At 42.3% G+C, this 25,239-nt stretch overlaps 5 protein-coding genes and 2 non-coding genes across 16 annotated transcripts in view; 4 read left to right on the top strand and 3 right to left on the bottom strand.

Annotated features, from left to right (window-relative positions):
* The window catches only part of LOC143372630 (phytanoyl-CoA dioxygenase, peroxisomal-like), a 66,689-nt gene extending 64,430 nt beyond the window's left edge, over nucleotides 1-2,259 (top strand). For all 4 annotated transcript variants that reach the window (XM_076819042.1, XM_076819045.1, XM_076819043.1 and 1 more), the window contains 2 exons: nucleotides 45-198; nucleotides 476-2,259. In XM_076819042.1, the coding sequence (XP_076675157.1) occupies nucleotides 45-185 (141 nt within the window). In that variant the 3' untranslated portion in view covers nucleotides 186-198; nucleotides 476-2,259. The remainder of the gene's footprint in view (nucleotides 1-44; nucleotides 199-475) is intronic.
* On the bottom strand, nucleotides 198-1,431 carry LOC143372633 (SREBP regulating gene protein). Of its 2 annotated transcripts, XM_076819049.1 has the most exons (4): nucleotides 1,296-1,431; nucleotides 994-1,227; nucleotides 709-921; nucleotides 202-639 (listed from the first exon to the last, which is right to left on the bottom strand). In XM_076819049.1, the coding sequence occupies exons 1-4, from the start codon at nucleotides 1,401-1,403 to the stop codon at nucleotides 217-219; spliced, it is 978 nt and encodes a 325-aa protein (XP_076675164.1). In that variant the 5' UTR covers nucleotides 1,404-1,431; the 3' UTR covers nucleotides 202-216. The 2 variants fall into 2 exon arrangements, with proteins under 2 accessions (XP_076675163.1, XP_076675164.1); XM_076819048.1 differs by having other exon boundaries at nucleotides 198-639; nucleotides 709-1,227.
* Nucleotides 2,260-5,397: 3,138 nt separating the features above from the next.
* LOC143372610 (uncharacterized) lies at nucleotides 5,398-20,495 on the top strand. Of its 3 annotated transcripts, XM_076818980.1 has the most exons (4): nucleotides 5,398-5,609; nucleotides 12,709-12,833; nucleotides 14,642-19,689; nucleotides 19,763-20,495. In XM_076818980.1, exons 1-4 carry the CDS (start codon nucleotides 5,403-5,405, stop codon nucleotides 19,777-19,779), a joined length of 5,397 nt encoding a protein of 1,798 aa, XP_076675095.1. In that variant the 5' UTR covers nucleotides 5,398-5,402; the 3' UTR covers nucleotides 19,780-20,495. The 3 variants fall into 3 exon arrangements, with proteins under 3 accessions (XP_076675095.1, XP_076675093.1, XP_076675094.1); XM_076818978.1 differs by having other exon boundaries at nucleotides 14,642-20,495; XM_076818979.1 differs by lacking the exon at nucleotides 5,398-5,609 and adding an exon at nucleotides 12,198-12,456 and having other exon boundaries at nucleotides 14,642-20,495.
* A 163-nt stretch (nucleotides 20,496-20,658) lies between these two features.
* On the bottom strand, nucleotides 20,659-21,469 carry LOC143372639 (cytochrome c oxidase subunit 6A1, mitochondrial). The gene is made up of 3 exons (XM_076819061.1): nucleotides 21,329-21,469; nucleotides 20,918-21,069; nucleotides 20,659-20,839 (listed from the first exon to the last, which is right to left on the bottom strand). The coding sequence occupies exons 1-3, from the start codon at nucleotides 21,432-21,434 to the stop codon at nucleotides 20,756-20,758; spliced, it is 342 nt and encodes a 113-aa protein (XP_076675176.1). The 5' UTR covers nucleotides 21,435-21,469; the 3' UTR covers nucleotides 20,659-20,755.
* A 69-nt stretch (nucleotides 21,470-21,538) lies between these two features.
* S6kl (ribosomal protein S6 kinase like) overlaps nucleotides 21,539-25,239 on the top strand; it is a 58,112-nt gene continuing 54,411 nt past the window's right edge. The window contains exons 1-9 of one of the 4 annotated variants that reach the window (XM_076819038.1): nucleotides 22,399-22,432; nucleotides 22,508-22,839; nucleotides 22,919-22,977; nucleotides 23,101-23,195; nucleotides 23,266-23,533; nucleotides 23,613-23,697; nucleotides 23,768-23,875; nucleotides 23,954-24,112; nucleotides 24,193-24,281. In XM_076819038.1, the coding sequence (XP_076675153.1) occupies nucleotides 22,791-22,839; nucleotides 22,919-22,977; nucleotides 23,101-23,195; nucleotides 23,266-23,533; nucleotides 23,613-23,697; nucleotides 23,768-23,875; nucleotides 23,954-24,112; nucleotides 24,193-24,281 (912 nt within the window). In that variant the 5' untranslated portion in view covers nucleotides 22,399-22,432; nucleotides 22,508-22,790. Of the gene's footprint in view, nucleotides 21,681-21,784; nucleotides 22,038-22,092; nucleotides 22,433-22,507; nucleotides 22,840-22,918; nucleotides 22,978-23,100; nucleotides 23,196-23,265; nucleotides 23,534-23,612; nucleotides 23,698-23,767; nucleotides 23,876-23,953; nucleotides 24,113-24,192; nucleotides 24,282-25,239 lie in introns of those variants that run through there. The other 3 variants (XM_076819041.1, XM_076819040.1, XM_076819039.1) reach the window with 3 other exon arrangements.
* On the top strand, nucleotides 24,516-24,587 carry Trnaw-cca (transfer RNA tryptophan (anticodon CCA)). The gene has a single exon. It is a non-coding gene; the product is annotated as a tRNA-Trp (tRNA).
* Nucleotides 24,859-24,932, bottom strand: Trnan-guu (transfer RNA asparagine (anticodon GUU)). Its single transcript has one exon. It is a non-coding gene; the product is annotated as a tRNA-Asn (tRNA).

Genomic DNA, 25,239 nt, shown 5'->3' with positions numbered 1-25,239 from the left:
CGCGGCCTTCCTCTGTCATCTAAACTTATCGTTGCAATAATCAGGAATCTGAAACGGGCAAGACCCGCATCACAGAGGAACTGATGGAGTACGTGCATAAACGGTACCCTGGTGTCCAAGTCACCTACCAGGACATATGGCGCACCAAGTCCACGCTCGCACGCGGCATTCGATCGAATCTATGAAAAACACAGAGGGGTAAAGTCGATTTGTATTTTATGGCGATTGCACGCGGGTGTAGTGGCTTAGCGGCGTTAGGGTGTGATAGTCGCGCGGTAGTGGGTGCGTGTGGTTGTGCGGATGTATGATCAGGCAGAAGGGAGAGAGAAGGGTGAGTAACGGCATGACAGAAAAAGATGCAACGACAACGGTGTTGTCGCCATTATTATTGAACGAATCGGTATCACGGCGGTGTCTTTGATGTGAGTACGGCGGCTGGAGTGTATAACAATGTTTCGAGTGCGGATCTTTGTAGGTATTCTCATGGCGAACGCTGGCGCTGGATGTACGACACGCGGCCAAGCAGACTTGAAACCGGTCTAGATTGCGGAGGCGTTTCTTCACCACATCCTGATCCCTGTGCGCCTTGTGGTTGTCTCTCAGCAAGCCTAGTAGCACGTCCTTTCTTCCTTTCACTTGCTGTTGAGAACAGTGCCCCGTTTAATGGTTCTATTCTACGAATATACTTAAGAGAAATCGACAACCCACCTTGCCAGGATGCAGGCAGCAGGAAACACAGTACTCGTAAATTGCACAGCACCCTTGGACGTTACACGTCTTACAGCTATACCTCTCTCTCTTCGTCGCAGACGCTTCCTCATCCTTCGTAGAATCCTTTTGCTCCATGCTGCAGCAGCCGTTCGGCAATATATCCTGTCTGGCGCAGACAATGCCTCGTTCGTCCACTATCAAAGCTTTGCCCTGGTGGAACAAGAGAGGTCGATAAATATGGTCCGTGCGAAGTATTAGGTACACTCCGAGAACTTGACGTACCTGTACAGAGTTACGACAGGGATGGATCACTGTATCCGTGTCGTTTAGATTGGACATCGCCTCGATGTTCACTGCATTGTCGTTTGCCCCTTGATCCTGCCACGGCGGCGGTTTACCGGACGCTCTTAATTGCTCCGATATTGCCTCGTCTTCAGAGATCAAGTCGTCGTTGTTGTCGTTGATCATCATAGCATCCATGTCATCGAGATCATTATCCAGGGTTAGCGTCTTTTGCTAAGGACGAAAGAATGCTTCATTGTAAATCCATGACTGTATGCTTGGTCGCGCGAACCTCGGTTTACCTCGTTGCGGAAAAGCGAAAATGCGCAGTAGGTGAGGGACAGAGCAAAAATGAGCCCAAGCACGAGGCGGCGTCTGATGATTCTGAGCAAGCCACCACAGCTCGACATCCTTTCGCTTCTTGGGATGTACCCTCGTGATCTCAGGCAGCATTAAATTCCTGATCTTGTGGCGCGGCGCATGATCGTGGCGCGACTAGCAGTATAAAATTGTTTATTAGAAAGTTTGTCTGGGAGAAGAATCTGTGCTCGATTGGAGAGGTGTCTCTTCATTGTTCATGGCGAAGCGAAGTGCGAAATAATCCAGAAATTAGTTTCAATATAGCAAAAGTGTAGATAGAGGATGGTAAGAGGAGGAAAAGAAAGGGAGAGAGAGAGAGAGGTTATGTTGTTGTTGTCGTTGTTCCGACAATCACATCACAAGCATTTCGTGAAGCGCTTACCGATCTTTGCGCGTGAATAATTTAATTGCTACAACATGAACTTCCTTCTTAAGTAATTGTACATTCGACGGGATAGGTGGAGATTTCGTGAAATGAAAATTTTATCGTGGTTCTTGTCACTGGACGTGCGTGCAGATACAAAAGGGCATTGACCTTCTCGATGTGGTCGCAAGGCGTTAGGGTTTACGATGTGGTATGTTAGATGGCACTGTTTATCAAATTGACTGTTTATAATCGACTTTTATCGAAAGTAATGGGATTACGCGTCTTGCAATCAAAGGGTTTAGATTATTACGCACTGGTTTGTATTATATTATTCAAACGAACTGCATCGTAAAAATACAAAAAAAAGGGTATTCAATTTTTGTAAGAGTTAAAAAGAGAATTATAACTCTATTATCGATGATTATCACAAGTTAATTCTACGATTTTATTCAAACAGTTAATGTGGGATTACTCGTTAATACTAATATTCTTTTATTGCCCACAATAGGGTGAATATAAAGTACTGCATGTGCGAAGTTTGTTTCAAGTTTAATTTCACCCTGGTCGCTGGTTTATCCTCGCCAACCGGTTCCTCTTTTCCATTGAGTCAGCGTTAATTCCAGAACTATAGGTACCTTAAAAACTTCTGCGTCGTTTACAACAGAGCTCTCCGTTCAGTGATAAAAATAAATACTGTTGTTAGGAATGCCCACCACTACCTAAGAACAGGATCATCGCTTGTGTCAACAAGGATGCACCGTGTCCGCTGGCATTACCCCAGAAAGGGTTGAAAACTCGCAACTGTTTCCATAAGCTTATCGGCTAGTCGATATAGGAAAATTCTAACAATATTAAGAACGCGTACATTTGGATCCGCCAGATGCAACATTTCTAAAACCTCGCTGCACACAAGGGACCATTTTTAGAAATTCTTAGTGCACACCGAAAAACCCCACGGGACTCTTACAATTAGATTCCAACTTTCCGCGTTACTACGTCGCAATTCTATTACTCGCGGACCATCTCGCGTCTCCTCCTTCGAAGTGAAAAGCGTATTTGATATTTATAATACAGTTTGTCACTTACAAGAGAACGTCCCGAATCCGGAAATTCAACAAATTCTGAAACTTCGTAAATATGTAGGGAATTTTCCCCTGATTACAACGGAATTTTTGTTTGCTGCCCAAATTCACTCTAAGGGGGTGTAATTGACCCCTGAAAATCCAGTTATTTTCCGATTTTCTGTTATAACTCGTGAACTGAAAAATAATTTTTTTTACCAAATGTTAGATCTAATTAAAAGAAGTAACTTTTGTCTCGAAACTTTTTTTTCTATCTCTTACATTTCGCGAGTTATAACACAAAATCGGAAAATAGCCGAATTTTCAGGGGTTAATTTCACCCCCTTCGAGTGAATTTGGGCAGCAAACAAAAATTGCGTTGTAATCAGGAGGAAATCTCCTACATATTCACAGTTTCAGAATTGTTTGAATTTTCGGGTTCGGGATCTTCCCTTGTTAGTTAACATACGAGTGTTATCCTGCACCGCAACATTCTTGAAAAAGACGATATTCTGTACAATATGCGTCGTACATTTTCTTCTCTGCGAACGTGTTATTTATAGTCTGATATATGAATGAGTTAAGTTACTTTTTGCAGCAGACAAACCGTGCTTGTTTTCGTCAGTTTTTATAGGTATAAAAAGATTGGTCGCCTGCGCGGTTCAGCCAGTTGTTGTTTAAGCAAGTAGGAATTTTAAGAATACCAGAAAAAAGAAACTGGTTTGATGCGGCTGACACGAGCCGAGGCTGAGGGCAATAAGATTGGCGGCCCCGAAGCCGAGGAATTGAGTTTGTTAGTTGCCGGGCTAACACCGGGAGCCACTAGGAGGTTGGTTGTCGTGGACGAACCGGTGACTGGTTAACACCAGGAGCCACTAGGAGCAATTAGTTTAGCCTCGTAACTTTATAATGCGATACACCTCGAGCGATACAGATATATCTCTGCGGGTTCATCTCGCACACAGGGTCGGCGGAGCAAATTTTACCCGAGTGTGAAGTTAGGGGTGAGGGAAGTACAAATTAAAAGATTTAAAAGATCAAATTTCAACAGCCTAAAAAACAGTAGTACGAAAATAAAAAATAGTAAAATGCCTTCCAAATTCCCGGATGTGGAATTCCACACACAGCGCAATCTCGTGCGTGGCCCTTTTTGCGCTATGAAATTGAGATTGGAAAGTGGTTAGGCCATGAATGCCTTCAACTGAATGTCAGTTTTTTGCGGAAAACCTCGGCTACACCGCGCCACTCCAGGAAACGGTGACCCCGCTGGGTCACGTGCATTCCAGACACCCGAAAGGGTTAAAATGTCACTGATAAGTCTGCGTACGGAACGCGGCCTTTAGACGCTTAGAAACTCTAAGTATAGGCGTAAGAAACATCCCTTATCAATCCTCTGCAAACGAGTTGAATAATTTCTATCCGACCCCGTATGGTCTGAAAAACAGTGAACAGTCTAGAAAACAGTGGAATTCACTCCTTTTGAGCAAACGTCACCGACGGCGCAGAGGAGGTGACAGATACCGCGATAAATATAAAAGAATAGGAAGAAGGTAGAACAGAAACCAGGTGGAAAATGAGAAATATCTGCGATGGCGTTTGGACCGCAACAATGGGCCCTATCTCTAGCGGTGTTCTTCGCCGTCACTGTTACCATTACCTGGTGCACTATCCATCTCGGCAGGAGGGAGCATCTTGCCGCGAACGCGACAGGTTAAGTTACCGCATTGCATTTAAGTAAAGTGTACCTTTTAATCGTCCATTTTACCACCAGGTCCCCCCGCAGGTCGTCCCGCAGGTCGTCCCGCAGGTCGTCCCCCAAATCCTCCCGCAGCTTCTACCCCAGCACCTCTCGCAGGTCCTCCCGCAGTTCCCCTCTCAGCCGCCGGTTCTTCACCTTAATAACGGAGGGACCACGTGCGCGACATGCGGACACGCTTTTCCCTTCACAAAAGCGAGTGTTTCCAGGCGCCAATAAACCGCGCGCCTCTTGTTTCCACGACTCTTACCGTTGTAAATTTCGAAGCTCTTTACAACATCCACAGACGGGCCACCGAACGGCCTCTCCAACTGCATCGTGTCCCGTTCTTTTTTTTACACCATGTCCCCTTAGTTGCCGTGAACGTGCGTTTTATTCGCAGCTGTGGCAAATGTGCGCGACAAGTTTCGGCTGCATTTGTAGCGGGGGATCTGTAGCGAAAGCTTTGCGCGAGCGACGGACGCGCCCCGTCCCGTGCTCAAGACCAACTAAATAGTAATAATAATCTATCATTGACAATCTCAACGGTGAATTTCTTTCGGGCGATTCGCGAGCGCGTTTACGATGAACGGCCCGAAGAAGATGCGTCGGTAAGCGTAATCGGAAACGTAACGTGACACATTCGCGTTGGGGTTCTAGGTAAGCGATAAGGAGCAAGATGAAAATACAATCCCGAGCATCATTTTCGCTCTCTCTCTCGAGCTTACGCGACAAATATCTGGCCAATTAGGGGGCTGAGTTCGCGCGCCGTCCGACACCCCGCAAGGGCCGCGCTCCCCACCAGCCGAGGGTTACAGGACGAAAGCAGTCGGTCTCCTCCTCCTCGGTCTACAAGAGGTCCCGGCGAGCAACAGGTAGTGTGAAAATGTCCGCAAAGATCGTTGGACGTGACGCGGATAAAAATGTGTATCGCGAAGCTACGATAAGGGTGAATCTGCGATGTAACGATGGCAACTCGGTTCAACCGGGCCACATGTTGAGGTGTTTGAAACATTCATTGCCGTGGATACGGGAAAAGGTCCCGCTGCAAACGTTAGGCATTTGTAGGAGGTGCAGACGCGCGTTGTACAAGGTATTCCTTTTAATTGAGAAATCTAAGGGTGTTCGACAGCCGTAGCCGTTAGGGGCGCGCATTTAATGTCACTCGTGGATTCGACTTCGGCGACATTCATTTTGTAACTAACAGTGTTTTCTCCGAAGTACTCGTTTAGGAGGATTTTAAATAGAATAATTCGAGCGATCGAATAATTCAGGCAGTGCGTGTGACGTTAGAGGCATCGTGAATACAACGTGTTAATTTCTGTGTTAGTTTATTTATATTATGTGATTTAAAAGTAGACGTAGCGTTCAGTTTTATGTGGTTTGAGGTTAAACCAAAGCGGGTATACTGTCAACAGATGCCTGCCCAATGTTTTGAAACCTTGCCGGTCAAATGTGAATTTTTTCCTTTTGTTGGTGTCATGTAAGTTAAGTTTACGATAGTAAGACGGGGGGACGTGCTGCTGCCGTAGATATAAACATGTCTTTTGGGGAACTTTTTGTGGATAGTTTCCAAACGAGTCGTACTACGTGGTAGATATTTAGTCGGATCTGATCCACCAGCTTAACGTGATTATCGAGTGCAAAATGCGCGTGGTATAAACCGTGCCGCTAATGGCGCGGCATTTTAATGATTTATGATTACGATAAAATCGAAGGCTTTCGACAGGCGTAAGGGGATTCGTTTAAATCTATCTTAATTTGAGTTATTATCCAAGTCGTCTTTTGCGTATGTACCTTCGTGCACATGTTAGTATCGTTTGCAATTGAACCTTCATCGTATCGAATAGATGGCCGCTCATCACCGTACATCGTCGTACAATCACTATACAATTAACAGAAAAATATCGTTCGAATAATCACAGAATGACTTTTCTGCATTCTTCGTTTTCAAATCTTAATCCTTTATGAATAACTGATTCGATAATTCATTACCGATGGAACAATATTTTCAAGTCGATTGTAGATACATACGGATTACTTGCGATTATAACCGCGTGGAACATACTATGGCATACAGATTATCTGCAACGTATCGTAACCTTGCAGGTACGTTTATGATCGTTTGTGCTGTTTGAAGCGATACAAATGTACCACGATTAGTTATTCGTCGGCACGGGCGTCTTTCTTTTAACCTATAGAGGGCCGAGCTGGCCACTGTAGTGGGCACCTAAGAATTTGGATACTTTGCCGACCATTTTGGTGGTATATATGCATAAATTTTAAGTAAATAAAATTTACAATTTCAATGAAAAAATCCCGGCCCTCTAAGTCCCGTTACGTGGCTAAAGGTTAAAGAGAAGTTGCGCGATCGTTCTTGGGACTCGTTTATTCAAATGCTTTAACTAGTAGTGTACTTTGTATCCATTCGAGACGAAGTTGCAGTACGTACGACGTACTACGTCGGCTCTGGGACAGTTGAGCGATCATCTGGGACCAGAGTTCGGAAGGATTCGGCTGCAGTGATGGAGGGGGCAACACAGTCACGCACACATAACCACCGCTCCTGCAGGTGTTTCCCCCTCCATCGGTGCAGACGAATCCCTCCGAATTCTGGCTGGGACAGTTACTCTCGCGAGAAATACTCTCAAATGAACATCCAGCTTCAGGGTGATATCTTTGGGCAGTACCAAGCCTGAATCTCATAGCTTTAACAATTTGTTAGAGATACTGGAATGCAAGGCAACGTCCGGGGGAACACTGTCAAGTGTTAGACGCAGGCCTTTATGCAGTTCATTTTCGACTGGGTTCTCAAGAATTTTGGGATTTCCGAGGGGTACGACGGTTCGCAGCCTCCCTAAGAGCATGGGCCGCAAACCTTCCACTTTTACAAGAAGGGTCCAGGGTTAATTGCTTATCGCGGTCCCAACTGCTTCGAAAAGTAAATTTATTGCTACTTTCCGATAAAGATCTTTGGCAGGGTAGCCTACCCCCAAGGATCTATTGAAGCGTTACGTACTGGCATTGTTCCACTTCTAAGAAGGACTCTTCGAAGTTAACTGTTTCTAATCCAAGTCTTTTAACATGGTTTCCAATTTACCTATATTTACGTACGTTTTACAAGTGACAGTGTTCCGAAGAAACTGGCGAACGTGCAGTGACTGCTCAGACCTTATGTACCACGTCAGCAATCCTTATCTCTTCGCGTTGATTTATTACCTAAAGGTGAAGAAAGTAAATTTAATCTTATCTCGTTTCAAAGAAAACGCAGTTTCTTAATGAGCCCTTTTCCTATCACGCTCGTGAAACAATTACTAATCATCATTACATGGACACTGATCTGCGCATCAACGACCAATGACGTAAATCTGAAGGAGATGACAATCGTAACGGTTATTTATAACTAGTTTTTTAGTCTGTCTTCGCCCGGCATTACTATCCCACATAATAAGACGCCTAAGATAACCACCATTTTTGTTGGAAACCCCCCTAGAAACAATTTTCGCTGCGAAATACGAAATTTGACAACTTTTGGGTACTAGAAGGGTACCTGTCTAATTGGTCTCCTGAAGGGCATTTCGAGGGGCCTAAGTCACATTCATGCCCAGAATCACTGCTCGGCTACATTTGAGACCCCCCCTAGAAACGAAGATCTCGGAGATCTCGATATTATTAGAACTAATATGCGACAAAGCCCCCGAATCCAAGAAATTTGTGGAGCATATTCACTCTTACAACATCGCTTTTTTGTTTACCTCCATGAGACCCCAATTAAAGATATCAATCAAAGTTCCTTGTATTTCTTCGTCCCTCGTTGGAGGCCAAGCTACCACGATCCTCGAAGAAAATTTCCGTCGACCATTTTGCTTATTGTTAGATAAGGACCGCGAGTAACATTCCAACCCTCGCCGCCATCACAGTCTATGGCGCAGCGTGGCGTATTTTCCTGGAACTCGATGACTCCTAAAGAAGTGTAATGTGACACCGGTCGGTGGTGCCGAATGCGTAACGTAAACACTTTGCATTTCGTACGTTGGGCTTGTATTTCTCCAAGTATAAACTGTTTTAAATCTATGGTCGATATCGCGTATCTACTTGTTCCACCAGACACATCAATTCATGCGTTTTAAAGAAAATATCTGTAGCTAGGATTGCCAACTTTTTTCCAGAAAAATATAGTACTTTAAATATGATAAAAGATACAATACATTGTGAGAAAACTGACTTGAAATCAGCCTATAACCACAAATCAAAACTTAGACACTAAAAAATAAATAATAAAAAAAATATTAAAAAAAAAACAATTTTAAGTTAAACGATTTTATTTACAATGCACTAAAAACTAAAAAATAATTCTTTTCTTGTACTACAATTTTGATGGTGTTTTTTCACTCTAAATAAAATCGTGGAGCAGGATGTATCGTAAAAGAATATGAATCAATTTACTACAGAATCAAGCGTCGAAATGAATTTGTTGTGACATATTATCCTGTTCCATGATTTTATTTAAGTGGTCATTCCGGTTTGCGCGCCGATAAATTAAGCGATTTTCGGAATATACATAGTGATGGTATAAAACTTTTGGCTATTTATAAACTACATTTCTACGGTAAGAAAAAATTATAAAAATAATAAAATTAATGTTTTTAAAATGCTTTTATAACCGGTCTTGATGACAGGTTTGAAAAGTGAGGCCGCGCTGGTGCAAATAATTCCAGCTGTTACATATATCAGAACCAAAAATCCAAAACATAGATTCTTGATCACTATGACTGTCGTTATCGCCGGGACTACAAATGATTTATATTTAAAATTAATAAGAAAATGTTTATTTGGTTATATTTATATTTTCTACGTAGAAATGTAGTTTAATAAATAACATATATAGCAGTTTTATACCATTATAATTTCTTTTCTTCGTAATAAATTCCCGATAATCGCTTAATTTATCGGCGCGTAAACAGCAATGACCATTTTAATAAAATCGTGGAGCAGGATATGTCACAACAAATTCATGTTGATGCTTGATTTCGTAGTAAATTAATTCATATTCTTTTACGATATATCCGGCTCCACTATTTTATTTAGAGTGAAAAAACACCATCGAAATTGTAGTACATGAAAAAAATTAAATTTAGTTTTTAATGCATTTTAAATAAAATCGTTTAACTTAAAATAGTTTTTTTATATATATTTTTTTATTTGTTGGACCAACCTAAGAACTTTGCACTTTAAGGGAAAAACCGCCACAATTATACATAGTTACACATTGTTGGATTTGGAATAGAAAGAAGCTTCTATTCATCTGATCAAAAAAAAAATTCTGAAAAAGGATGTTTAATTTTCTTAAAAAAAATTTTTTTCGAAAATTCTTTGCGAAAGATGTATAGACTTTCAGAAACGGTATAACATTTTCTTAAATATTATAAGCGCATATGTAAAGGGGGCGGCTCGGATAAAAGGGGTGGTTTCTCACTTAACCTTTAGAGAGCCGGGGTGGCCACTAATGCGGCCCAAGATAGACAACTATTTAATTCGCATACATAAGTATATTTTATATACATATACGCTCACATGTGTGTGTGTGTGTGTGTGTGTCATTAGCTGGAGGAAACGCCAAAGGAAAGTTTCATACATGAATCTACCTGCTGTTATTCATTTGGGCCTTTTCAGGTTGGCAAACTGTATAAAATTTAGATAATCTGGCTTCAGGATCGCGATTAGCGACATCAAAAACCCCTAGAAACACTAAAGTACAAATTTAGCAAATTTGTATACTTTGCCGAACATGTTAGTTGTATATTTGCATAAATTTTAAGTAAAAAAAATTTACAATCTCAATTAAAAAAATCCAGCCCACTAAAGGTTAAACTAGCACCAACCGAACACGGCAAATTTCTTAGGTTGGTCCGACAAACAATCGAGCGGAGTTGCATGAAAATCGGCGTCTGCCACTCACCGATCTTCCTTGCAACCCCAACTGCCGCGCTTGATTCACCGCAGTGGATCCTGACCTTCGTAGCGAGTCTTAACGAGATCTGGCATTGCAACTTTTTATCATACATTGCGAAATCCTGAATCACCCACACACGCACACGTTCAAAAGGGCATTGGAAGTGTTCGGGTCTATTAGTATTTTTATCGCAGTCATTTACATTGCAGATCAGTTCTGCCATTCAGAATTTCCAATTGTAAGGCTCTCTTTCGTATGGTAAAATCTTCCGGCTTGTTCAGAGAAACATACATACATATTGATCGCCGATTACCGGGAAAAGCTGGCAAAAACCGACATTACCGCGTCGCTATCTTTGTACACATTATCAATGGCAATTACACAGTTCGATCGAAGTTCAAGCGCATTGTATAAAAAGCATCCCACCAGCACCACGTGTAACCGGGCTATTGGTTGAAAAGTGATAAAAGTTCCACCCGGTTTCATCAGTAAGTTCGTCCACAACGATGACGCAATAAAGTCCCCTATATAAATAGCGGCGAGAGGATCCGAGTTCCAGTAAATGTTCAGCATTGGGCTCGGAGAGGAAGGAAGTTCCGAGATATCCGCGTGAAAGAAAGCACTCGCGTATCCACGTCCAAACTCGTGTCCACTGAACTGGATTTCAAGTATTTCTGAATATTTCAAGTTCGGTGAAAGATACACCTATTCGTGCCGTTTGGAGAGACGGACATTTTGAATGGTGGATCACCGTTACGAATAATGTGGGACCTCAGTCAAGCTCCACAGTTTGTAATCGTAAGAAGTAAAACAACACTTCAAATATGCAAACGCAGTGTTAATCACGGATTGACTGTGAATTTTGGAATACCGCAAGTGGAAGAGAAAACGGCAGACGCGACAATGGTACCTCTGAAAGTGGGATTGATCCTGAAAGATCACGAGGGGGATCATCATAAGGAATTACGAATGTAGCTTGTAAGAAAGGCTGCAAGTGTATTATCTCGAAGCATTACATATTTCAAATTCTTCAACAATATATACACGATTCATCAACCTTAACCGACATTCTTGAATCATGTCCACCACTAGTGGAAACGCTTGATCATCTGAATCAAGAGCAGTTACTTATCAGAAACCAAATATATTTATATGAAGACGCTGATTTCACCCCATCGAAGCGAATGTTCATCATAAAACGGAATTCTTCGCATACATCATGCTCCACGCTCCTACAAACTTCCATTTAAATCACAATTTACAGTTTGGGAGCCTTTCTTCGCGCGTCCCCCTCTGAAAGAGAGAAAGAACTATTGTCTTCGCATAGACCCAGTCACCGAAACAACCATCTTAGTTCCCTTTCACGTTGCGTGGTCGAGCAAAACGACGGTCATTAAAGGAACTATCGATCCGCATCGAAATTTTAAGTACTTGGTATCAATTATCGATACCGATTCTTCTTCAATCGATACCAAACCAATACTATTCTGAATCAAAACCGGCTTGATACTTCACGGAAGGTATCGATACCCGTTTGATACCTTACGAAATTATCGATACGTGTTTGATACTGTACGATATTATGTGCATCAATACCAGATCGAAACCTGTTGAACGGTATCGATATGTATCGATACGGTAGCAGTCCCATCACTAAATTGATGAATCATTGTCTAGCTCGAAAAATTCCCCAACATTCCAGCCACGATCGGCTATCTCTGCGTGAAAGTCCCGATTACTGGATTCCGGGTGCGCACGCACGTGTTGTGTTTATACCCGGCGCCCCTCTCGCGCGTGGCACGGAGGCATTGCGTCGCTTCGCACACGTGTAGAGGACAGTAAAGACGTCGGATGTGCCTCTGCCTCTGCTGCGACCATGGGAAGCACGGAAACGGGGACCGCCGTGGCGGTGTGCTTCGACAATCTCGTATTGAAACGGTTGCTTTACAGTCTCGGACCTGTTCGCCGTTGTGAACTGCTGAAAAAGGTGCGGTTTATTTCGAACTTCTTCGTAATCGCAAACGGGAATCGGTTTCCTCGGCGTACGCGATCGGTTAGGTTCGGCGGAGGGGGGGGGGGGAGGGTACGCGCCAGCCCCGCGGAACAGGCGAGCGAACGTAAACACGATCGCGGGTGACGTTCGTTTTCTGTTCCTCCGTCACCCCGAGTTTCTCGCGTGTCGCGCGTGGTTATGGCGAGTGGTCCTAACCCTAAAGTAAATCGGTGGCTGTTGTTTCAGCTGAAGACAGATCTGCAGAATCTGGGGCTGTCGCGGAAGCAGGTACGCCGCGGCTTGATACAACTGGCGACGAGGCCGCTGGTGGTGCTCACTCGGCAACAAACGGCACGACGGAGATATGGATGGTAAGTTCGCAACAGTTCACCGTACACGTCTCTGTCTGTGGTGACTAGTGTCGGTAACCGGACGCGCGTGTCTCGTTTCGCGCGCCAACAACGTCTCTGTAGATCGTTGCGCGTAAACTCTTCGTGCCATTGTTCTTCTTTTAAATCCCTCGCGGAATCTTTGGCAAGAGGTTCGTTTGGGAGGCTTGGACGCGTTCATTTGTTTACGTTGCCGCGAGACGTTTTTCAACTTGCCGAGGTAAACAACGCGCGCATCTTCGGTAGAAATGAACTGAGGACGTTAGGTCGCGGTGCTACATGTGCAACGCAATCATGGGGGGGTCGGGTTACACCACGTGGGCCACACATGGCGATGGGGACACTCGAATTTGTTCACTATTCAACGACAGTGCATGCTGCGCGTGGCTGTTCAAGCTGCGTTCCCACGTGTGCAACCTGTAGAGGAAGTCTCTGAAGTGTGGCCTTCCGACACTTGCAACGTTGAAGGGCCGGTTTGGATAGCGTTCTGTACCGTGCGTCGTATAAATGTGGCTTTAAGGGCGTTCTTCGTGGGAACTTGCATGTGTGAGAATGTGGGTTTGTCGGCTCACAGTGCTTTCTTAGTCTCGTAGATATTTGTGGATTGATGTTCCGTAGATAGTACAATTATAGTGCTGGAAGGCTCTGGGAATGAAGGGAACGTTTCAGGCCCTTTTAGTTTTACTTTTCCTGCAAAGCAATCGCATCGTGATATTGTCACCGTTATCATTAGCTCGCTTTCACACGACGATACGTGTATGCATTACGCGTATGCTGCATGGGCGTCCGGAGGGGGGTGCAAAAGGGCCAGTTGCTTTTTGAGAGAAATTTACTTATTTTTTAAAACTGATCTTTATTAAGTTTATACTAAAAAATGGAATATTTTTAAATTTCGGTTTTAAATTTTTAATTAAATTCATTCGTAAGTAGGACACTACTTACTTAATACTTCACAGACAGCAGGGGTTATGTAAATTGCATTCAGAATGCACTCTTCTGTGTGCATTACATTCCCGCCCCTCCATTTCCGTTCGCATATATGTTGTAAAGGAAACAGATAAAGGTATCGTCAATCGCGTATCATTTTTATTCAACAATATCTTATCTGTCCGTACGTAACGTTAAACGTCGATCGTCCAGTAAAATATGTGTATCGACACCCTCGAACATTCCACAACGCAGCTGCCCCCTACATTTGTCCGATGACACTGTTCGCTTTGTACGTTTTATCCATCGTAGTACAATAATTGTTCAGATAGTAACTTTGATATAAATAATCAATGGGGTTTGAACTGTGTGACCTGCATGAATAGAAGTTTTTATTTTTCTCAGATTTAAATGTGATTGCAAGAAAAAAGGTTAGTGCACAATTTTCGTGGAAATAAATCGGGAATAATGGGAAAGTATAGCAAATACAATTTTTATTCTTACATACGATTAGCTTTACTACTCGGCTTATTCTGATTTTATAAAAAAAAAATTTATTATTTTTTTTTTTAAATAGTCACATTCATCTAGATTAGCTAGGCATACCGAGCTGGAACACATTTCTAATTAATTATTAGATTAATCAAACAGGTTCAAGAAATAGGAAAGTGATCTAGGTTTATAACCTTTGTAGACAGTGAACAATTATGATTTTATCCAAACACTATTTTGTTTGTTTCCTATAATTTTCATAGCACACGCGCGTAAATTTATTTGTAATTCTGTTATGTATAAAGGGTGTCCTAGAATATTTTGCCTGTTTTATGCGTTAACGTGATAGATGTGTGACGTGTGTGTTTCAGGCGGAGGAGATTATTCCTAGATGATGACGAGGGACTCAGTCAGGTCTCGAGCAATTGTACCACTGATGCTCCATCTCTCAAATGTAATTCGCGGCAGGGAAACGAGAATGCAGATAGATCCCACGGGGTGGAAGTTGGTGCCGCAGAAAAAGCGGAGGTTTTAAAAGCGCAGAGTACTGCACCCACAAACGATCCCAAACCAACAGTGTTACATCCTTTTGATAAAGCTTTAGAACAACTAGACAAAATCGTTTCGTCCAAGATGAATGCACCGGAGAAGTCGGTAAGCAAGAGGAGCTCCGTGATCGTATCTGCGGATACCACGTGTAAATCACAAAGCAAAGACGGCGCGAGTAATAAACACTTGCCTCCGAATAAAAAAACTGCGCGCAGTGAAAGGGATAATCCACCGACGCGAGTCGGGGTAGACAATAATCGCGCAACAGAAAGAAGTTTCGATCTGGTATCCGATCAAATACCTACTAATTCAATTCGTACGCTGGATAGAGATAAAAGATATCGCATCAAACTGAACCTTAGTTCTTGCTTTAATCATAAAATAATCGAATCTGCTAAGTCAGATGTTAATAAAAAATTAGATATCAATGAGGGGGCTAGCGCACACGTTGAGGAGCACTCTCCGCGGAATAAAATCGCGCGTCTTACGCGAGACACTGGTGGAGGTAAATCGTCCCCGGAAGGTGTCTCGGTGAAGGGTAGGACTGCGTCCAGTGATAACAGAGTTGCTGAAGAGGATACTCACAAGAGGAGGTTGCATGGCGAGACAACTCTAGACTGTGCACCGAAGAAGAGGAAGAATATCCGTACATCGTACAACGAGACTAAAGCGATCGACAGGAAGAAGCGGAAGAAAGTTCTGAAGAAATTTCGAACATTCTTCGGGGATTGCGTAACCGTTAGCGAAGATGAACAGGACCAGGACATCTTACAGAAGCAATTCAAGAGGAGGAGGAAAAAGGACTCGGTGGACTCTTGCGATTCTGGGGTCTGTACTGCCGAGGGCAGCGCAATCGCCAGTTACGTAGAAATTCTGAAAGATATTCAGAGAGCTGTACCTGATTCAACGATGCACGAGGAGTCTAACGAAGCGGCTTCTAAGAAGACCCCTGCCAAACCTAGGATAATTGATGAAACCAAAGAATCTACCAAGGAAGAAAGTATTAAAACTACTGATCAAGTCCAAGATACAGGAAATGGTACCGAAGTTGATAGGCTAAATATTACAAACAGAGTTACAATAGTCAGAAGCGTGGAAGATGTAGAAAACTCCGTTGATGGTGAAGCCGTAGGACATGCACAAAATGTTACCGCGGTTGAAGATACCAAAAGCGTTGCGCGAGTCGAAAGCACGCAAGATGTTACTGAAAATGTAGTACAAAGCAGCGTCCAAAATGCACCCGTTGTTGAAATAATTACAGAAATCATAGACCTGGTGGATTCGCCTATCTGTGATGAAAGTACTGTCGAAGAAACTATAGCAACGACGGATGTTACACAAACATTCCAAGCAACTACGAAGTCTGAAGTGGACATTCTTGTACCAAAGGCAGAAACAGGGATGGACGCTACTAAGATATCTCCTAACACTTCCGAAAAGTGTAACGAGGGTGCTGAAGGAATGAAAAGTGAAGATTCTTCAGGATCTCTAAAAAAGGATCACGTGGACTCGACAGACATGAACGAACTTCTCCGATTGGGTTTCAACCAAACCTGTCAGATTACATCGAACGGGAATGTCCTTAGTATTCGGGAACACACTGAAGAGAATACGAATGAAGGCGTCGACGAGAATTCGAATTTGAAAATATCGGCGGAAGTAGAAGTAAACAATGATGAAGGTCCGAAGGAAAAAGATGAAGCGTCGAATGTCGTCGAGGAGAATAACAATGTGTATTCGAAGGATACTGTGATATCTTCTGATGCTGGAGAATATGGCGAAGCTGTTTCAATGAACAGCAACGTGGGCGACGCGTCGGGTAGTATAAACAAGCCAGTATTACAGAGATCTGAACTGAATAGTACTACAGAAAAGAAAGATACTCAGGCGAATAATGTTCCTCAAGTTAGATTAAGGGTACTCTCCAGTGCAGAACTGGGTTCCAGGTGGTGCCCAACACCTGTGACCCCCTTTCCAAATACTGTTCCTCCGTTATCGTATGCGAATCCAATAATGTCAGGCAGCTTCTTGAAGGCTACTACCGTTACCAGTTCAATACCTTCACCCGCCCCACCGACGCAAACTGCGCCCGCAGCAGCGTCTGCTGTTCCTACACCTCTAGTTACGTCTTCAGACACCACAGCCAACGAATACGAGGATAAAAAAGGTGCCATAAAGGCCATTTTGAGCAAGATACACGATTTGCTTCTAAGTGTGCGTACTTCTAGTCTGCCCCCCGGTTCACATTTTGATAAATTGCTAGCCACGGAATTTATAAAAATGAAGACAGCATTAAATGTTGAGAGTTTCACACCGTTCACTCAGAATATTGTGAAGCTACTTAACAAGCATAAAGGGTTCGATGTGCAACCATTGTCTCTAATAGAAATATTTCATTACACGCCGATACTTAAGATGATGTGTGCGAGGGAATCAGATAAGTACAATAACGGCGCGGTGCATAAACCACCTGCGTACGCTGGACCGCAGAATGCAGCTCCCGCGCCGACCATACAGAGTCCGTATCCTCCGAATTTAACTCAGATATGTATAAATATTAGCTCCACGCAACCTAATTTTCAAGAAAATGTTACCGTACAACCGGAGGCTAATATCGTTCCGAATAATGTGCCGATGCCGACGAATCCCGCTACTAATCCACTGCTAAATATGCAACAGATGAACTACAGAATGGACATGCAAAGGCCGCCGCCTTCCCAGCAGGCATATATCCCTAGAAATAGACCGGTAGCAATAAATGCAACCCAAGGTGGTCCCTTCAGACATGTTCTAGTTTCATCCGCTGCAATCAATCAACCAAGGAAATCGCCTTATCCACCAAACCCATCGTTTATAAATCGGCAATACCTTCAGCCAGGCTTTTATGTTCCTCCAGCAAACACATTTTACGCAGTGAATACACCTGTGCTGAACCAACCCATTCAACAGAATGTGAACCTAGCGAAAATAAGCCAGCAACAGTATCCACACATGGTTCAGCAACAAAATAGTAACCCTCCGTACATGGCTCAACAGCAAAATTTCAATCCTCCGCACATGGTTCAGCAGCAAAATATCAATCCTCCGCACATGGTTCAGCAGCAAAATATCAATCCTCCGCACTTGGTTCAGCAGCAAAATATTAATCCTCCGGTAGTGTTCCAGCAACAAAATATGTATCTTGCACAAAGGACCCAGCAACAAAATATCAATTCTATGTACATGGTCCAGCAACAAAATATCAAGCCTGCACCAGGGATGCAGCAGCAAACAATCAATCCTACGCACCCGATCCAGCAGCGAGCTGTTAATACTCCAATAGGGATGCAGCAACAAACCACTAACCGCACAAATCAACAATTCCAGCAGACTGTACACAGGAAATCAAGTTACAATACGACGCAAGGGACTGCCCTGCCGAAGATTACGTCAAAGTTACCTCATAACACGCAACAAACTGTGCCCGCAATAAACTATATACCGCAATCGGTAGAAAACATGTATGTACCAATTGCACCTCAGGCTGTCCCAAAAAGTGTGCGACAAAGTGAACAGGTACACCAGGCCGTACCTACGCAAACACAAATGATGGCGCTAAAAAATTTCGTGATAGAACAAATGAAAGCATCCCAAGATCCTCAAGCTGCCCATTCATCAAGGACCACGAAGCAACCAGTGCCCTGTAAAAATAAAAAGGAAAACGTCGCGCCAGCCTCGTTGGAATCGGCAATGAAGCAATTCTTTTTTTTGGAATATCTTTCTGACATTCAGAAAATAATGTTAGTAAAGCACATAGACTTTTACTTTAACTGCACCGCGTGGTTGGAGCACGGCTGTCCAGGCCAGTCGTGGGACACGACTCAATCTGAAAGATTCACGTTGCTTAATTTCCAAACACTTTTAAAACAACTGGTGGATAAGATGGTGAACGACCTCTTGCAAAATGAACCTTGCCAAGAATCCGCAGAAGCGAAGAAGTTACTTATGAGCATCGATGTTCCAAGGACAGTAAAAATTATTGTACAAGATAGTAATATGGTACACTGTCAAGTTCAAGTATCCAAAGCTGAGCACGTGCAGTGCGAGACAGTCACCCTGAATGAATGTAGCACGGCTCGCCAAGAGAGTTTAAGTGCCGTAGAAAAGCAATCCCAGAAGAAGCTCGAAGCTGCGGACGCTCTACAAGATACAAAACCGTCGGACGAGGCGGAAGAAACGAAGGAATTACCTAAGGAAGAGTCGCAAAAGCAGGGACCCAGTACAGAACAATTGCAAGAGAAGAAGCAAGGCGAAAAAGTAACCGAAGTGGAGAATCATTCCGAAATTGTAAAAATTATAGACACTCCAATGTGGAACGATAGCGAAAGTGATAAGGATGTAACGGAGAAGGATTCCGAAGGTTGCGCACCGTTGAGCAATATAGAAACGAAGAAGAACGAGTCGGAGAAGCCACGTGAAGATGAAGTGGTAGCATCTGACTTGGACCAATCTAATAAAGACACAAAACAGCCGCCGAACACGCACTTAGTTACTGTAGAAATTTCTCCTAACGACGATCAAGTGAAAGTCATTGATATTGATGCAGCTCGAGAGACTAGAGACACTGTGATACAAAGAGCAGCCGAGAAGCCTGAAGAGACTGAACAGAAATCAAATGAAGAAGACCCTCAGCCGATCTGTGCCTTACCATCTCCCGAATATAGCACTACCTGCGAAGTACCAACAGTAGAAATCACCGACAGCCCCGACGACGATATTAAATATTCTAATTACACCCATATAGATACTTCTTCGATGGAAGCAAGTCCTGTATCGTTTATCGCGGACGTTAGAAGTATATCGTTAGAAGCGTTCGAAAAAATGGAAGAAGGTAGCGATTTACCTACAGACGTTGCCGAAGGGAATATCGAAGAAGAAGAAATTAAAATATGTTTATTTTGCAGCAAACCCAGCACGGTAGCGTGCTCACTCTGCTTGGAAGCCAAATATTGCTCTAAAGCTTGTTCGGAGCTTCATTGGGAAGAGCATTATATAAATTGTAAGCCCGTGAATAAGAGCCTATACTTCTGACTGAGATTTCTCATCGTCTCCGTAACACGTCCACAGTCTCTAATCCGTACATATGGTGTCTTGTTTTCTTTAGTTGTATCCTCCTAGTTGAGTCCTTGCCTTCCTAACTGTTTGCCGCAACTGCAACCATTTTGTAAACGAGGCTAGTTTCATTACCAATTCGAAGTATCTATGTCCTGAAGTTGATGGAATGTTCTATTATTTTCTCCTAAGGTTGCAGTATTATGTTCGTGATTGAATGGAGTTCATTATGAATACATATATACGATTATGTATAATAATATACATAATAACTCTACTAATTCATCGTGAACTCTACGATTCTATGTGATAATTTATAGTGAGAGTTAAAGGCGGCAGGTTTATCGTTACGAGAGAATTATCTTTTCTCTGGACATGCGAGCGGATCTGTTCTCCGAAGAGGCCCGGATTACGAGTGTGCTACAGCTATCGATCCATTCCAAAGTGGAGTGTTTTCATTCTGACTCTGTTACATTAAACAGTATTTATTGTTGCTGTTTTCAACTAGAATATAAGAGTTAAATTTTTTTTATGAAACTATTTTATAAATTATTGCCTTTGTACAAATACAGCAAAATACGAAAACATGTAGTTGAGTGGGTGATTTTCTACGATCAAATGCTTGATTTTATTAAAATGATTTATTTAGGAAAAAAGATTCAGCTTTTAAATACACCATTAGCAACGATACATATTGTAGTCTTCTTTTCTCGAGTCCAGTTACAAATAATATTGAAGAGAAGGCGAATCATGTTTTATTACGTTTATTAGTTCGTCTTCTGCTGTGCGAGACAATAGAAGATAAAAGTATATGTACAACTAGACACTAGTTACTATTCGTGTAATTAAGCCTCATAGCCAAGGCCGGGTATGTAGTTCCGTTTCGGGTTGTGGAACAACGTGTGCTTACCATCTCCCCATGGATAAGGCTGCAACAGAAATGGAAATCATTAAATGTCGTTGCAATTTCGGGCTACACCTTACAGCAGCCATTCCATATTCTATACCTTGGTTATAATCTTCATATACTGATACGCGACAAATTCTGGGCGTTCTGCGTCGTGTTCTTCGTTGTGTCTAATAACGCAGTTAATTAGTGACAGCGTGATTGAAGGGACCGCCACAAAGGCAGTGATGGCCTTCCACATCTTCAAAGTAGCTGAAATCGAATTGCGTCTTATGTAATGTGCATGGCTAACCTAAAAGAGACTCGATGCTCGTGAAAAGTAATGGAAAAACGTAGAAACAAATGGTTTCCTCTAGTCATAGTATGGTACTTTATAAAGGTAGAGAAATTAAGAACCAAAATGATATCGCAGAAATGTATTCGTGACTTCTAGAGTCATTTCGATTAGTTATCGATAACCCTAGGTATAAGTCCTAATTTCTAGAAGCTTCTCAACAGGACTACAATTTACCTGGTACATTTCCGTGCTGGCAACGCTGCTCCACAGTCTGCACAACAGTTTCCATTCCTCGCTTGAAGGTATGGCCAAATTGGCCCAGCCTGCGTACGCTCAACATTTCGATCTCGAATTCTCACTGGAACTACTTCTGTCCGATTCTGTCGTCTACTACGCACCGTGTGCGACGATGCTTGCAGGAGTTAACGCCAGGGCGCGACGAACAATAGTCGCTTCTCGAAAGTCTTCTAACACCTAATTCTTCGAGCTAACACAAGCGTACGTCTCCAATACCTTCGTAGCTATTTAGGACCGAAAGCTTTCTCCAGAAGCCCCTGGCTGTCACGCTTCAAATACTACGGAAAACGTAAGAATCCTTTTCCTAAATTTTCTTTCAGCATTTGCAATTTTCAAGCGTGACTCAAAAGATGTCGCGTGTATGCAATTTTCCCTGAGAATCCCGACATTATTCCTAGTCGATAATTCGCCAATTATCAGCCGGTGTGGTGCGAATTCTCGGGAGAATTTGAAAAGTTCGGTTTCGCGTTCCGAATAAATTTTAGTCAAATTCGGGGAACCGAGGCGATCGAACGGTTAGGACATCTGGGAACGGGTTAAATTAATTAGAAGATCGAACGGAAAAGAAACATCTCTGTGTTCAATTGGCTCTTTACTGGTTCCGATAAAAGGAACCGATCGATTGGTTTCGTTTGGCTACAAAGAGGTGAGAGTGTAAATCGCTATAAATCATAGTCTACATCCACTTTGCAGTCGTTCAATCATTTCATTCTTTTAACTCATCGTGGTCGGTTGGGCCGGTAAAATGAAAGATTTCATGACGGTGCATCGGTTTCTTTTTATGAAAGTCACATATCTACTACAAATATCGAATGAAATCATTGACATTTAATTTACGTCGGTACGTTAGTTTCGTTTCGAAAGGAACATTCCTGAAACGGTAGATCCACTCTTGTGCGTCATCGGTGTTACGTTGGATCACGTGACAGTATATCTATCATTTTAATTTGTAACAATTCAAATCGTGCCGTAGTGTCGAATACAATGCCACTTGCTTTTGTTTCTCCTTTCAATGTACTTGGAAGTTGAGTCGTCGTAACAGTAAGTGTAATTGTTACAGACAAAACATCTAGAATTCACGGTATCGTTTCAGTTTTCACGATTCTTTCTCCGTAGTATCACAAGACAGTTAAATTGAATTCACCTGACAATTCCGAAATTATCGATTCAGTTCTACGGAATTTAACAGTCGTCAAGTAATAAATACAATATCAACGCATGACACGATGTTATTATGTTAACAAATTAAGAATTTTACAATGCTAAAAGCAACAAGTTTCCTACACACGCCGTATGCGTAGATCGCGTATGTATGTATTGATTTTTGTAATAAATCATCCCATGGACGATGTATTAACTTGCAATCATTCTATTACAATTAAATGCCAAGCTTCGATGTATGCGCAGAATTTATTTCGCGCTTTTTAACAGATTAAATGAATTAAAAGGTAAACGAAATGCAGCTTTACTACGATGTACCACTGCATTAAAGTATCGTAATATTAATCATAACTTAAAATTTTTCAGCTCGAATGGGTAACAGCACTAGCAAGCGCACTTACAATAATCAAAACTACATTAGTCAGGTATATATAGTTATAACCTCTACAGTTTCAATAATAGTACTAATGTAGGAAGTAAATCGTTGGTTATCGTGTATGGATTAGTACAGTCTGTTAAACATTACTGCACCTTTTTTTTATATGTAGTGTAGTCTCGCTGATTTACTTGCTGGAAGTTGCGTTGGATTAACGCATGCTATTAATAACGAATCTAGATCGCAAGCTCGTGTTACTCACAAAAGGTAGTTCCATTGCTTCCGTAAGTTCCGCAGTCTTACTGTCGCTTGTATTCTAATCGCACACTTTTTCCAGTTGGAGCGAGAACAGATTATGGGAGCCAACGGACACTTCGAAGACGTTATGGCCAATATCACGTTCTCAAGCCATGTTCCTTCCGGAGTTCCAAATCAAACAGGTCTCTTTAAATACTGGCTACACATTTCTGAATGTGATAGCTAAGGGAGCATACGGGACTGTGTATAAAATTCAGAAACAAGCCACCGGACAGTGCTTCGCTTTAAAAATAATTAACAAAGCCAAGGTGGTCGCGGAGAATGGCATAATGCAGGCCAAGCAGGAAGTACGTGTGCTAGAATTAACTAAACGCTTGACGAATTTATTACAGTAAGCAGCATATTTTAATTGACCGTTCGATTTAGGTGGCTATACAAACTATGGTCGGCCACTATGCATTTATCCTAGACTGTAATTTTAGATGGCAAGGGAAGAAGACATTGTATATATGTAAGTCCACAGTTGTTACATCATTATTGGATAATTCCTTGACATTTCCTCCAACGCCTTTCAATTCCAGTGAGCGATTACATGAGCGGAGGGGAGTTGTACTCGCTAGTTGACGAATGTGGTACATTGCCCGAGGATGTAGTTAGAATATATGTGGCAGAAATTGCTTTAGCTATTGGTAAGCGCATTTCTCTTTGAATTACCAGCCGAGCATCAGCGGAACTTTTATTACAGAGCAGCTGTCGCTTTGTTACAGATTTTCTCCATAACGCCGGTGTGGTGCACAGAGACATAAAAGCAACGAACATCCTTCTGGACAGCGAAGGGCATGCTGTAGTTATTGACTTTGGTTTCGCTAAATGGTTAAGTCGTACGCAAAGGACAAACACCTTCTGCGGGACACCAGAATATATGGGTGAGTGTTTGAATAGGACTCGAAGAAGTCGCCGATGACTGATTTACTCATACTGCAGGTCTTTTTTGCATTTTGTGCAGCGCCAGAAATATTCAAGAGGCAGTCTTATGGACACGAGGTGGACTGGTGGTCGTTGGGAGTCCTGACTTGCTTCATGCTTACGAACGAGGTATGTGAACATGTATTTGCATTAGAAGATAATTGAATACTACATCGTGCAATGATTTCAATGAGTATTTTCAACGAGGTATGCAATTTTGTACGAGATGTATAAACTAAAATACAATTTTTACTGAATTTCAGTAGCTGGAATCAGTAATTACTGATATATTATGTACATTTTATCGCATGAATATATTTGTGCTCACGTTTATAAGCATTTGAAAGGAAGTATAAAACAACTGACTCCGTGGCGCAACGGTAGCGCGTCTGACTCCAGATCAGAAGGTTGCGTGTTCAAATCACGTCGGGGTCAAAAAATCTTCTTTTGTTTTGGCAATTGTTTTTTTTTTAGTATTCGCGATACAAAACGAGTGTTATTTGTTAGTAGTAATAATAGCTGCTGCTGTCGACTGTTATTGGTCATTCATACTATTATTTAATACAGTAATTACATTACTAAATTACTTTACTCGTGTAGTCATTAGTCATTGTATTTCATCTTATTTATTTGAGTAACATTTAAGTAAGTAAAAGTCACAGGAACATTGTGAAATTATAAAGAATATTTATAAAAAAAATAAACCCGCCCCCGGGTGGGCTCGAACCACCAACCTTTCGGTTAACAGCCGAACGCGCTAGCCGATTGCGCCACGGAGGCAGTTGACTGTCGCTTCCTTCTGCCTGTTTTACAGGTGCCCTCTATAGTCCAGTGAAATTAAGATCCGTTTTCGGAATAATTCGCACCAAGCTAAATTTTGCTGTCCAAATTCACTTTAAGGGGGTGAAATTGACCCCTGAAAATCTGTTTCTTCTTCGATTTTGCGTTATAACTCGCGAACCGTAATAACTGTAAGAACTATAATTTACCAAATTATAATCCTAATTAAACGAAGTAACTTTTCCCTGAACACTTTTATTCTATCTCCTACAGTTCGCGAGTAATAATACAAAATCGAAACATTTTT

Source organism: Andrena cerasifolii, chromosome 8 (genome assembly GCF_050908995.1).
Source record: "Andrena cerasifolii isolate SP2316 chromosome 8, iyAndCera1_principal, whole genome shotgun sequence".
In the NCBI taxonomy this organism is placed as follows: Eukaryota; Metazoa; Arthropoda; class Insecta; order Hymenoptera; family Andrenidae; genus Andrena; species Andrena cerasifolii.
The sequence above is the reverse complement of the archived record's forward strand: the minus strand, read 5'-3'. Positions and strand labels throughout refer to the sequence as shown.